This window comes from Ictalurus furcatus, chromosome 7 (genome assembly GCF_023375685.1).
Source record: "Ictalurus furcatus strain D&B chromosome 7, Billie_1.0, whole genome shotgun sequence".
NCBI classification, from domain to species: Eukaryota; Metazoa; Chordata; class Actinopteri; order Siluriformes; family Ictaluridae; genus Ictalurus; species Ictalurus furcatus.
The window spans coordinates 16,753,959-16,768,144 of NC_071261.1; the positions used below are offsets into that span (position 1 = coordinate 16,753,959).

Genomic DNA, 14,186 nt, shown 5'->3' on the forward strand with positions numbered 1-14,186 from the left:
CTTGGCAAAGTTATCACTTAATAAATTGTTACAGTTTTAGGATGACTTCACTGGCCTCACCAAGGTTATGTTACCTTAATATTAAGCACAGGTTTATATTCCATTTTGCGGTTTACTGTCACAATGACTTGACAGGAGAGTGTTCGAATGTTACACAAGGATATGTTGCATTGTAGTGATGTAGATGGATCCACATCCTTTGTTACCTGTGAGATAAATTCATATGGCTGATGGATGTCAGCTCGTTTTTGTTCATCAGAGTAAGGGAATGCTCGCATACATTGTTAATCATGCACACAGTTCATGCCAGGGTTAGCATAATAGTTCCTGACCAAAAGTTATCTACAGCAGAGTTACTGAATGTGGTCATCTGTACTATAGTGAATGTCTGTGCTTATCTGTTGCTTGTCCAGTGTTCAGCAGCTTGTGGAGAAGGGACCCAGAGGTTGCTAGTGGTGTGCAGGAGGATGGGGCTGAATGGACAGTACCAAACTCTGATTCCAGAGGCCTGCTCTTCTATTCCGAAGCCCTCGACAGCTCGATCATGTTCCTCTGGACCCTGTGAGAGTAAGATAACTTTGGTTCAATGCCAGCTCCTTTTTTCAGATTGCAAAATTCAGCACACATTAAAACATTCCAATGCGACTGTGATGAATCTGCAACGAGTCTAGGTTAAGACACATGTGCTGTTATTTATCACTCCATTGTCTAAGACTTATTAATGTATTAAATTGTTTATTTTGTCATTCATATTACGAGCCAGAAAATGTCCTACAAGGCATCTAAACATGTTATTCATTAGACTTTTTAAAATAAGGGAGTAGATAGCAGGAGACATGTATAAAGTAAAAGAAGTGGGAGCACTAAGGGAGCAATATGAGAAAATCCAGTGGGCTGATGGAGAACGTGGAATTGTAGGATACTGGTGCCAGAGAATTCTCTTTGCTCTTTGCTCCAACAAAACCTTTGGGTTATTTACCTTCTTTTCAATTTAGTCAGTGAATCAGCAGATTTTATTACAGTAATGGGACCTGCATGTTTTGTTTACAGAGACTTTGAAGCCAGTAGCTGCAAAACCAGATCCTGCTATTTTGACCCAGAGGAAGGTCTATATTCAGTGGAGGAAAGGCCCAAAACTACATTTTGTAGTCGGTGGATATGCTTACTTACTTCCATGGACATCAATTGTGCTGAGTTGCCCTACTCGTCATTTTCATAAAGGCCATGTTCGTTGGTTAAAGGATGGAAAACCACTGCTATTACTGCCCCATGTTTCCATATCTCGTATGGGTTACATCAAGATCCAGCAGATCCGTGCCTCAGACATAGGGATGTATACTTGCGTTGCTGGGCAGGCAAAGGAAAATTTTGTCCTCAAACTTCTTGGAAGCAAGAAGACGAAGGTGTCAGCTCTAGAAGCTGATGTCTGGGCAATAGATGGTGGCAAAAGCTCAGCAAAGACTTACCAAATATCATCTAAAGAGAAAGAGGTTCTCACTTTTAATCGCTATGATGTTGTCGTGCAGCACTTGATTCATTTAAAGGGTTTGTCTCTGGAGACGTACATCTCTAAAGAACTGCTGGACGAAGATGCAGTTTTTGATTCTCAAAGCCCTCAGGTGCTGGTGGCAGACATGGAAAAACTTGATGAGATAACACGCAACTTATCTGGTGGCCTCCAGGCCTCACAAAAGGAAGAACTTATTACTCAGCTGTTAGAGGAACTAACCAAGAAGACTGGTGAAAACAATGATTCCACCTTGGAAGCCCATGAGAAACAAGAATTCACAACTCCGGAGTACATTTCTCGAGGAAATTATTTAAGACTGGCTTCTCAGTCCACCAGACAATGGAAAGGACCTCTGAGAAGACCAGTGATTGTACAGAAATTTTCAAGAGTCTACAAGTCCCCTCATGAAATATTGACCAATGCTGGCAGTTTTGTTATGGTCCCAAGGCAGGCCAAGAAGGTGGAGCTTAAATGTGAAGTGCAGGGCAACCCAAAGCCAGTAATAATTTGGACAAAAGATGGGATGGAGTTAAAAAATGGCAGCAGGTAAGAGTAGACATTGCATGCTTTTTGATTAGAAATTAATGTTAAAACACATTTGCACTACAACAGCTATTTTACAGTCTGTTTTTTGTATTGCTTTCAGTAGTTTTGTTGTTGTATGTCGTGGCAGAGTAGGCCTGATGCCAGACAGCTCCCTGTACATTGAAGTTCCCAAGGAGACTGACTTTGGATTTTACACATGCCGAGCCACAAATCATCTGGGGTCCACCTTGCTGTCATTTCAACTGCAAAAAGAAGGTAAAAAGAGATTACAAAGCATGTGTGGACATGAAGGTTTGTTCAAAATAGATGAGTTTGTGATGTGATGTCTGATTGCAACTGTTAATGTTCAGTAATTGTTAAGCTTAATTCACTGTAGCATGAACAGGGCAGACGTTGTTCACTTGAGTCAAGAAATTCTATGCTTTTGCTTCAACAGGTAGTAAATATTTTAATTTAGTCATCTATTTACCATTTGATTAAAAGAGTCATTTCTAATAAATGGTGCTAAATAAATCTCTAGTGAAATTCCTCGACATACCAGGCTCATCAAGAAATTTAGCTTACACACAGGTACTGTACATGACAATACATACTGCATGCATAAGGAGTTTTTTTTAATGTACGCCTGACCCTGAATACAAGCTGATGGTTAAGAAGAATATCTTTTCTGTCCACATCATTTCCTGTCCACATCAACAAGTAACTTGCTGGAACTCCTGTGTGATGCATCAGTTGCCAGTCCTGGTAGTGACATGTAGTGAAGTTCAGCCATGAGCCATGTCAACTTTGTGATTACTTACTAAACTTGTAGGCATAGAGAACAAAGCACCGCCTTTCCTGTTATGCTGGACTTTCTCCCAGCATCCATCACAACTTGAAGATCCAGAAAGCATTTCAAAGCAAATTAGGGTAGTATACCTTCTAGTAGAGTGGATAAGAGGCAGTGCAGCTGTGAATTATGCTTAACGTTCTTACTTATAAAACATCATATGTCATGAAAAGTATTTGAAAGTCTTGTTTGATTCAAATTATCTTAATGATATATGGATGGCAGTGGAACAGGAACGGCCTGTTCAAAGATTAGTGTAGAGACTAGTCAGATTTATTCCTTAAAACTAGGAGAAATGGGACAACTTGCAATCTTTGTACTGCAATTCGAGAGCTTTGAATTATAAGGTTCTTTAATGTTATAAATAGATCAGTGCCATTAGCATTAATAATGTATTACTTAAATGCCACTGATTATACGCTCACCAGCCACTTTATTAGGAACGCCACACTAATATTGAGTATGACTCCCATTTGCTTTCAGAATATCTTTGATTCTACAAGGCTTTGGAAACATATGCTTGAGATTCTGGTCCATGTTGACATGATTGCATCACATAATTGCTGCAGATTTGTCAGCTGCACATTTACATTGCAAGTCCCCCATTGTACCACCTCCCAAAGCTGCTCTATTGCATTCAGGTTTTTCAATTTCCAGCAATCCATTTTTGGAGAGTCTGTGCCTTCTGTAGCCTCATATTTCTAAGTGAAACCTGATGTGGTCCTCTGGTGGTGTAGTCCATCCTCTTTACGGTTCAAAGTATTGTGTTTTATGAGATGCTTTTCTGCTCGCCATAGCTGTCAAAAGTGGTTATTTGAGTTAGTGTAACCTTCCTGTCAGCTCAAACCAACAAGGCGTTTCCACCAACAGAACTACTGCTCACTGGATGTTTTTTTGTTTGTTTGTTTTTTGCACCATTCTGTCTAAACTGTCAAAACTGCTGTGCATGAAAATCCCAGATTAGCATAAAATCACAAATTTGTTGTGTTTGAATAATTGTGTTTTTTGTTTTTTTTCATTCCACAGGAAATGGCTGTACAGTTGGTACAAGTAAAAGTAATAGCACATGTTCTGACAATTTCCAGTCATCTGAAGGCTGCAGTGGACAACACTGCCCCCACAGGTACCACTGCAATACTGCATTGCCAGCTGAAGCTTCTAGCTTTGCACTTGTTTCTACTAAACACAAAACCATATCAGACAATTTGAAAACCATATGCCTAATTGTAATAATAAAGTAATAATTATCAGTAGTTGGGGGCGGTATGATGTAGATCCATTGATTAAATAAGCCTGAATAAGCAAGAAAGTAATTTGAATAAGTGTTCATCATAGTTAGGTGTTTCTTGGGAGGGAACAGATACCTGTGAGAAACAAACTAACAGTGAATTGTAATTTCATGAATTATGAGTTCATGGAATCAGATTTTACTGAACTTTCCTATATTGAGCTTCCTGTCTAGTCAGGCCAGTCATTACTTTCCTATAGTTGTAACCAAATAGCCAGTTCTCATTCATCTGTGACAGGTGTGTGTGTGTGTGTGTGTGTGTGTGTGTATAAAGTTCCATGCAGTCTTTGTGTATGTCATCTAGGTTAATAACTTCAACACTTGTCTCAACATTCGTCTAACTTCTCTTTTTCCTACTTTCTTCCATAACATTTCCTGCTTTCTTACCTTAGATGGCATGTGTCCTCATGGTCTACATGCTCTGTAAGCTGTGGTGGGGGGTTACAGAGACGAAGTGTGACTTGTCTTGGGGCTGCAAATGGAGGACGCTCTTGCACGGGTGCTGGTAGAAAGCCAACAGGAACCAGGTCCTGTAACACGCAACCCTGTGTTGCCTGGACAGCTACCCCATGGGGCCCTGTGAGTAAAACGTCATGAGTAATGGCATTTACTTAGGACTTAGTCATATGATGATGAAAAGAATAAGAAAAAATATTGTGCTATAGAGGAAAGCAAAGGCATACATATTTTAAACCAAAATAAAATATATGAGGTTATTAATGTAAATTATATACACTAATGTCTGAATAGACTTAAATGATTAAGACAAACCTTTTATAATGTCCCCCCACTGTGTGCATTATTGTTGTTGTAGATTTTTATATGACCCACTGAAACATTTGGCCAAAAGTCTTTACTTGTAAGACTTTACTTGTACTAAATCCAATAGTTGATTAATGTATTTATTAGTTCATTTGGTTTATTTGTAAAATAATATTATATAATTATTAGTAGTTATACAAAAATTGTTTTGTACAGGTAATCTACAGTATACTATAACTGATTACAGTATAAACTTTATTTTATGATAATATACCATTTAGTGGTGTTTAGCTTCGATGTGATCACAAAGAAGGTTTCTAGAGTAAAATTGATGTCATCGGTAAGCTTTCTGAGGAAGTAGACTTACCGAGGTCTACTTCTTATGAAAGAAGAAGCAAGAGAAAAATTTCCCTAACTGGTATTTTCTTCCAGAGCTGACCCTATTGCTGTATTGTGATATGAATATGTGCTTTATTCAGTGTCATGGGCAGTGTGTTGGACCACAGAAAGCACTACAGCAAAGACATGTGTTCTGCCAGGACAAGAACAGCACTAGAGTCGCCCATCGAATGTGCAGCAGGCAAGCAAGGCAAGATATCTTCAGGAATTGCCCAAATTATACAGTATATAGCCTTATTTAACTTTATACTTTCATCATACTTGCTGAAAAATTCATCTGAGTTCTTTTAACTCTTTTTACCAATGGCTAAAAAATTTAATTTCTGCCTGTTTTGGGGTGCCCGTGTTCAGCATTGAATTTATTTGTGATGTCACACTCCACAGTAGTGATTAATGGCTCATATGAAAGTAGAAACTTTTTTCACAGTTTTTTATTCACAGTTTTTACTAAATATTTTTTTTTTTACCTAGCCTACTAGGTTTAAATGTTCAAATTTTAATGTGGCAGTTGTATACGGTGGTTTAAAATCAAAAAAGCTTAAGCTGTTATCTCTGTACCAATGTTATCGTGGAGAGGTGTGAATTGTTGGCCCAGCAGTGGTCTCACACACTTTCCCTTCACCCTGCTCACCAGCAGCTGAACACAGAGTCACGATACTCTATAAACAGAAACCCAGCAGTGTCCTGACTGATCTTATAACAGACTTGCAGCGATAAAATAATTTGTTTGTTTATACTGATTGAAAATGTCCGCTAAGTCGATTTCCCTTCCACTGGCAGAATGGAACGCCAGTGTACTGTGAGAAAGCGTTCATTCAGTTTGTCTATCTTGGATGATTGTAGAGGTTTTGCATATATTAGAGGAAAGAATGGTACTTATCATACAGAACTTACCAAATACAGAATACATTGATTTTGCTCCTGCTTCTCAGGCCCGCCTCACATCGAAACTGCACCACGGACTCCTGTGCCCTGCATTGGCGTGTTGGGCCATGGACCCAGTGCACTGCCACTTGCGGTCGCCATGGTTTCCAGTCACGCCAAGTCACATGCATACACCGCCGTAGTGGAAAGCCAGCTCGGGAGTTTCACTGCGCTTGGAGGCCTCGCCCTGCCAGCTGGCAACGCTGCAATATTCTGTCTTGTGGGAAAGGTATGAATCATCCTGTAATTCAAGTATAGAATCTCAGTTCTGTTCAGCCGAATCCACATTTAAAAGTTATTTGCTTCTTTAAAATATTTCGCCTCACATTATTAAATTACTATCAGTGTAATTAGTTCCTTTTTTGTGTTTGCAGGTGATTGCCAAGACAGCACCAGGTACTGTGAGAAGGTCCGACAGCTGGAACTTTGCCCCCTACCCCAGTTTAAAGCACGGTGCTGCCGGTCCTGCAGAGACACCTGAGACTCTACCAGGACAAAGGGGCAGAAACAGAGACTAATCCAGAGACTAAGGAACACCTGCAAACCCACCACACAACCCAGCACATGATCCAAAACCAAAGACCATGGTGTGTGATGGGTTGGGGTCACCAGGTCATCCATTAATCAGCCTAATGACAAGTAGGTGGGGGTGAGACTGGATGCAAACTGTAAACCAATGAACATTGATTTTAATTTAACTTCAATGAAGGCTTTGATTTAATTGTATCTTATTTTTGGTTTACTCTTTCTTTGGTTTTGCATTTACTGCCTGTCTGATGGTCCAGAAAGATGTAAGACATTTTTAAATTCACTGGATTGCACATTCGAGACTCCATCCATATAAAATAAAAATAGCCTCTAGTTATGAGTGAACGTCCATAGGGGTTTGCTGGAGCCTTCAATCTGAACATTTCATTCGGTGTAACCCAAATTGGCTACCATATAGGAAGTGGAAAACAATATAGCAAAGTGGAAACTTGCTATATCCCTGTACTCATAAAGGAATGGTGGACAAAAAAGACAAATGTGTATTTAGATATAGACCCTTAAATAATGTAATTTTGAACAGGGAGATTTTTGAATTGTAACTAATGAAAAAAACTGCACTTATTATAATTAGATATGTTGCTGTCTTAGTAATAGGCAATTTATCCTATGGCCCAGTATTACAAATGTGACTTCACTTAAAAAAAAAAAAAGGGACTTCAGTGTATGGAAACCCTGATAGCTTTGCACTTATAATTTCCAGGTCCATTATTAAATGTGGCTGGATATTGTTTGTTTATTGTTATTATTGTTGTTTGGTTTTGCTTGTGTTAATCCTTTTATAAATTGACCGTGTCCTTGTTTTTGTCCAAGATTTAACCACTTATCAATATAGTGTAGCTGTGCCTAGTATTTATCATCCCTAAATAAGTGTTATTTGCATAAGGTGTTCTTCATTTCATAGAAAGAATAATAATTTCTCCTTTAGGGAATAGAATCACACACTTGTAGAAAATATTAAAAACACACTGAATCTCATGTGTGTTATAGTTCGGATAATACTGCTGAAAATACTTTTTTGGGGGAGAAAAATTGATCATTTTCTCCCCTTTTTTACAGTGCTAGATGTTCACAGAGCTATTTATTACTTTGTTTGATTTGTTTAAGTGCAATTTGTCTGCAAATGAAAATTAATTGGGATTAAACTGTCCAATGCCATTGTTCACCACTAATAACAGGTTGTTTTTGAAATAATAAAGTGTGTGCGATTTTTTTTACTGTAGTAAATGAATATTAGGATTGGCACAGGCATACAGGTACAATGTACAGTATATGACAAAGATATTGGTTTCATGGCCATTTACCTTTTCCAATAAACAGTATTACTTCAACACTCAAAAGACCATAATTTATTAACCATTTGTTTGATTTTGTACCGAAATCTTACCAACTACAGTTAGAACTTTTATCATAGTGACCCATAGTAAAAGTCACTAAACAGTACAGCATTTCATAGTATCAGTGCAGAAGTCCTACTTCCTCTTTTGGTTTCTGCAATGTGATGTGCCACAATTCTGGATGATTCATTATAAACACAATGACACAAGTAGACTACAGGTTTAGAGATGTACCGTTTGGGTTGGTTTGCTGTTTGATCGAGAGATTATACATTACACTGAAGGAAGTTTTTCTGACAGATTTCTTCTAGCACAACACACTTGGTTTATGTCTGTAGTTCTGAATGGAGATATAGTTTTGTTATGACACCAGCTGAAGCATCTGAACCCTGCCTACAGAGCCTCAGGGATCGGCGTGTGTCTCTTGTGGACAAACTCGAGTTCCACATTGATTCACTTATAGATGTATTGATTGCAAAGAAGGTCTTCACTAGAGATGATCGAGAGGAAATACAATATGAGAAGGGTCCACGTGGAAAGGTCCGCAAAGTACTGGATATATTGGAGGGGAAGGGAGAAGAGGCAGCTAAAATCTTTATTTCTACAAGTAGCCACCTGGGAGAGTCCAACATAAAGGCTCTAAAACAGACATCAGGTAAGTGAATGACACTTTGTTTAAAATGAAAACTTTAAATACTTTGTCCAAATCTTCAACAAATGGACAATTGGATTATTTTAGATGTCCCTGATATATAGCATTAAAATGTGTGTAGTTATATAGTATTTTATATGTATATTATGTAATGTGTGTTGTTAAATAGAATTTTATCTGGATATTATATATAATGTGTGTTGGTAAATAGTATTTTATCTGGATATTGTGTAATGTGTGTGTATATATAGTATTTTAGGTGTATGTTATGTAGTGTGTGTAGTTATAAAGTATTTTATGTGTATATTATATAATGTGTGTAGTTAAATAAGACTGTATGTGTTTTAGAATTCCAAAAGGTCATAGCAAAGCATAAAGCCGCCTTGAGACGCAGAAGTGAGTGTATGCTCTACTATAACACACGGCATGGAGAGAAGATCCCCTTTTCTGAACACTATGTCAATCTGCTGATTGTAAAAGGTCACCATAGTTTAGAAATTAAAAGACATGAGGTTTTAACCTTTGGACAGCAGCGCATTTCTCTTCAGCAAAATGCTACGGAGCAGAGACTGATCAAGCCAGCACAGCTGTTTACCAGTGAAACAGGCAAAAAGCCAGCCAAAAAGATTTTGGTGACTGGAGTTGCAGGGATTGGGAAAACTGTCCTGGTCCAGAAAATTCTTTGCGATTTCAGTAATCACAAAGAACATCAATCCTTTGATTTCATTATTCACCTGACCTTCAGGGATCTGAATCTTGTCAGCAAGCCAGTGAGCCTACGAGAACTTCTTCTCCGTAAGAATGGACATCTTTCTAAGCATCTTGACACCATCATTGAAAATGATGCTAAACTCTTGATCATTCTGGATGGTTTTGATGAATTTAAGCGCTACAGGGGTTGCGATGTGGACGTCTTTTTGACAGATATTGATGAGGAAGGCGAGGTGGTGGAAGTCGTGTCCAGCTTAATGTTAGGGGAGCTCCTCCCAGGTGCCTCTGTGCTGGTTACCAGCAGACCCATGGCTGCTAGCCACGTCCCCACTGGATCCGTTGACTGCTTTGTTATCATAACTGGATTCTCCACTGTTGAGATCCATGACTTCTTCCAGCGTTTCTTTCAGGATGAGGAGCTAGCTACTAAGATGTTTGACTTAGTAGCAGCAAATCAACTAATGCTTACTCTCTGCTACATACCAGCCTTCTGTCATATTGTGTGTAGCATTCTGAAAGAAAGTAAGGGTCTGTACCCAGCTCACTCTAGGACAATGACTGATATTTACGTTCAGTACTTGCTGGCATTGGTCAAATCACATACAAACAATCGAATTGAATCATTAAGCAATGTCATTGGCATGAAGCATCAAGAGCAACTACAAGAAATCCTATTAAAGCTTGGCAGATTGGCATATCAGAAACTAATGAATCAAGAAACTCTGTTTTATGGCAACAATGAAGAAATAGCTAACTGTGTTATCACAAGCACTTTTCTGGACAAGACATCGATTCAGGAACCAAGCTACACTGAAGACGTGTATTCCTTTACACATCTCACAATACAGGAGTTTTTTGCCGCACTTTATTGTGCCATGACAGATGTACCCTTATCAGAGACATTAGGTTCAGGCAATGAATATAGTATTGAAAGTCTGCCAGGCAACCTGGATCTGTTTACGAGATTCCTTTCTGGCTTGCTATCAGAGAGGAACCAAGAACTGCTCTCAAGAAGTATTGGGTTTCAAAAGCAGAACGATAAAATGCAATCCTTCCGACTGAAACTCGTATCAGATACTCAGGCCACTTGTGAGAATGGCGCTTACATTCTAACACAGTTGCACTGTATTTTAGAGCAACAGGATGTGCTACTAATGCAGGAACTCAAGCTGCAATGTCTGCATATCAACCTCAGTGACGTCGCTCTCTCCACCATGGACTACAATGCTGTGAAGCACTTCCTCAATGAAATACATCTGAATATATCAGAAGTGGATCTGACTGGGACAAACATCAGTGCTGAATCACTAAGAGATTTACAGCCCTACTTGATCAGATGTGAGAAGATATGGTGAGTCCAAGTTCTGAATGTTAGGCAGAGTATTGATAAGAATTCATATTGTCACATTTTTATGCACACATTTAATAATCTAATATCTAATCTGTCATAGGCTTGGGGAAAACAGACTGGACCTGGAAGCAATTAAGGTAGTTGCTGACATCCTGCAAGCATCTGATAACTTAAAAGAACTTGGGTAAAGCTTTAATTCATCACCATTCTATTCATGAATTAATGGGTTGGAACATAAAATATTTAAACAATAAAATACTAAAACATACATTAACTTTATGGATACAGTTTAGGATGGACAGACATTGGTGACGAGCATCTTTTTGTACTCACAAATGCTATCAAGACTAATCAAACACTGACAGAACTCTGGTGAGTGGATATATTGCTACAGTAAAAAAAAAAAAAGATAATTAAAAAAAAGATTTTCCTCTCCTTGAACCATCTATTTATAGTATATAAACATTTTTTAACTTATACATCTTATAAAGATTATACAATACATTAACCAGACATTGGAAGGCATATGTAATTTTTATACGTTAACACATTTTCACTTCTTCTTCTTTTTTTTTTTTTTAACTTTTCCTTAGGATGGAGGGGAACAGAATCACTTTTGCAGGCTTATCACCATTAAGTGTGTTTACACCTTCTCCTCTTGAGAAAGTTGTGTAAGTTGAGCAATTGTTACTATCAGAACTTTACTTCCAACAACTAGGGCATGGGCACTTATTACTTTTCGCCTTTTCGATTTCAGCAATACAGTAATTGGAAATAATTATGTACTAGACTGTGTATGTCTTATTTCTAGGCCAAAAGATACACTTTATGGCCAAAAGCATGTGGACACCTGACCTGATCACACCCACATGTTCTAGTCCCCCTTTGCTGTTATGATAACCTCCACTCTTCTGGAAAGGCTCTCCACTAGATTTTGGAGCATGGTTATGGTGATTTACCCATTTAGCCACAAGAGCATTTGAGAAGTTGGGCACTGATGTCAGGCAAGAAGGCCTAGCACACGAAGGTGTTCAGTGGGGTTAAGGTCAGGGGTCTGTGCAGCCCAACTTGTGTTCTTCTGCACCAGCCTTGGCAAACCATGTCTTTATGGAGCTCGCTTTGTGCACAAGGGCATTGTCATGCTGGAACATGTTTGTGCCTATTAGATCCAGTGAAGGGGAAAATAATGCTACAGTAAACAAAGACATTTTAGACAATTGTGTACTCACAACTTTGTTGCAACAGTTTGGGTTAAAACCACAAATGAGTGTAATGGTCAGGTGTCCACATACGTTTGGCCATATTGTGTGAGTATTGTCCTTTTTACTCAACTCATAGGGTATGAACTTTTCTTTAGTATTCAGTACTCAGTGCTAGTACTCAGTCCTTCTTATCCTTGCCTGAGTTATGGTTATTTGTCCTAATGAACCTATGACTGCATTAATTAATCTGTATATTTTTTAACAGTAAACATGTAAATGTACTGTACTTAATTTCATAAGTAATGTTGCTTTATACACAACTCAAAATAAAGTATGAAAGTGCTGATCATAAAATGTTACAATTCTGTATTCATAAATTGACAGTACTGACATTACTACTGTATACTCATATTAAAGAGTTAAGTAAGAGCACGCCTGTGATTTTTTAGTGCTATTTGGAACAATGTAACTGATGATGAAGGAGAACACCTCAACAGCCTCTGTACTGAGCCCTGCTTCACCGTGTCCTTCACAGAAAGTAGTATGTGGAAAGGCTGGGCCAGCTGGGTTCTTCAGAGATGTGAGGTAAGTAGCAGTGAGAAGCTGGTGAAGATCCTGTACAAAGTGTGTGACATATCTGTCCATAACCTAGAAAGCCAGTGGGCCAAGACTTTCTATAAAAGCCTGACAAAACTAATAAGGACACGAATTGAGCAGTGCTTGGAAGAGGATGTGCGACGGAAACTGGAGAAGTTTGAGACAATTCTGAGCACATAGTGGATTTCTCACTGTTGGGATTTACCGGACTGTAGAAGCTGTTTTACACAAACCAAAGAGAATATTTTTTCCATCTGATTTTATATATATTTTTATTTATTTATTTATTTATTTATTTTTGTTCATTATTTTATTACAGTTCATTTCAGTTAATATTATAAAAATTATTTGTTGATTAATTGTATTTATGTATTTTCATTATTATTTAATACGATTATTTTATTTCTTTCATATCGTCTGAGTTATTTGTTATCACTAATTAGTGTCTACAATTGTTCTACAGTATATTATTTTATGGTTAACAATAATAAAGGAGTACATCAGTTGTGTTATGAGAAAATAATTCTCTTTCTTCCTGCCAATTTATGTTCTGGACAAATTTTGTTCTCAAAATAAGTGGAGTTCATCAAACTGGTACACGACAGCAGTACATGTCTGTTTTGCAAGCAGAATTGGGTTTTAAGTGTATACTTTTTCACTCAAATTAAAAGCCTGAATCCAATTTAGAAGGGCTAATACTGTATGACTTCCTATGAATATATTACAACGTAGAATATGTGTTGGTTATAAGTTTCTCTTAACGCTTTATTGTTTCAGCCACATGTGAGAAAACTTCTCAACGCGAATGAAGCACACAGAAAGACAGAATTACAGACTAACAGTGGAACTATGCAGTTGCATCACAAACATACTGCAGTACACTTTTGGATTCTTTTAAACTCCAGCAAATTTCATGAGAAATATTATTTATATATATATATATATATATATATATATATATATATATATATATATATATATATATATATATATATATATATATAAAATGTTTTTTTTAGAATATATAAAATGTATACCTGTAGTTCCAATTGTAGTCACAAGCTGCTAAATGGATATGTGCTCTATTTGGTGTATGTATGGTCCAACTAAAGTTATGAGATTTTGACCTTGGCTATACTAGACAGGCCAGGAAATAGGGGAGGTACTATGACAAAAGCATGAGAAGAGGATAAATTACAACTTTTCAACTTTTGAAGTTAAAAGTCCTAAATAAATCCATTTCCTAACCTCATGTTTGTTCTGGCATTGTGTAATACTTATAAAACCATGAGAAAACAATTTATTGTTCATTCCCTGTTTTCTGTAAGCTAAACAATTCAGATGAATATGTATATTTAACTGCTTTTTAAAAGTAGTTGTAATCAAGAAATAATGGGTTCACTTAACTTTTTGTCCCAAACCATGCCATAATGTAGCCTAATGTTGCCTATGTGCTTACTAGGGTTGCTTCAATACCATTTTTGTTTTCAAAATGAATGAGTACATGTACATTAGCATGGTCAGATTTTCAT

The 14,186-nt window shown here is 37.6% G+C and overlaps 2 protein-coding genes across 6 annotated transcripts in view; both read left to right on the forward strand.

The window, feature by feature from the left end:
• LOC128609979 (ADAMTS-like protein 1) overlaps positions 1-8,357 on the forward strand; it is a 112,099-nt gene extending 103,742 nt beyond the window's left edge. For 2 of the 4 annotated variants that reach the window (XM_053628953.1, XM_053628954.1), the window contains 8 exons: positions 414-567; positions 1,051-2,056; positions 2,184-2,311; positions 3,912-4,008; positions 4,566-4,752; positions 5,415-5,524; positions 6,267-6,487; positions 6,633-8,357. In XM_053628953.1, coding sequence (XP_053484928.1) covers positions 414-567; positions 1,051-2,056; positions 2,184-2,311; positions 3,912-4,008; positions 4,566-4,752; positions 5,415-5,524; positions 6,267-6,487; positions 6,633-6,739 — 2,010 coding nt within the window. In that variant the 3' untranslated portion in view covers positions 6,740-8,357. The other 2 variants (XM_053628955.1, XM_053628956.1) reach the window with 2 other exon arrangements.
• Positions 8,358-8,407: 50 nt separating this feature from the next.
• LOC128609980 (NACHT, LRR and PYD domains-containing protein 1 homolog) lies at positions 8,408-13,551 on the forward strand. 2 transcript variants are annotated; one of them, XM_053628958.1, is made up of 6 exons: positions 8,408-8,796; positions 9,142-10,855; positions 10,956-11,039; positions 11,144-11,227; positions 11,449-11,526; positions 12,507-13,551. In XM_053628958.1, exons 1-6 carry the CDS (start codon positions 8,505-8,507, stop codon positions 12,832-12,834), a joined length of 2,580 nt encoding a protein of 859 aa, XP_053484933.1. In that variant the 5' UTR covers positions 8,408-8,504; the 3' UTR covers positions 12,835-13,551. The 2 variants fall into 2 exon arrangements, with proteins under 2 accessions (XP_053484933.1, XP_053484934.1); XM_053628959.1 differs by having other exon boundaries at positions 12,593-12,681.
• The last annotated feature ends 635 nt before the right edge of the window (positions 13,552-14,186 follow it).

Coding starts and splice junctions, on each gene's coding strand:
- LOC128609980 (XM_053628958.1), top strand. CDS start 8,505: ATGACACCAGCTGAAGCATCTGAACCCTGCCTACAGAGCCTCAGGGAT. Junction 8,797..9,141: donor GGCTCTAAAACAGACATCAG/GTAAGTGAATGA, acceptor TATGTGTTTTAG/AATTCCAAAAGGTCATAGCA. Junction 10,856..10,955: donor ATCAGATGTGAGAAGATATG/GTGAGTCCAAGT, acceptor AATCTGTCATAG/GCTTGGGGAAAACAGACTGG.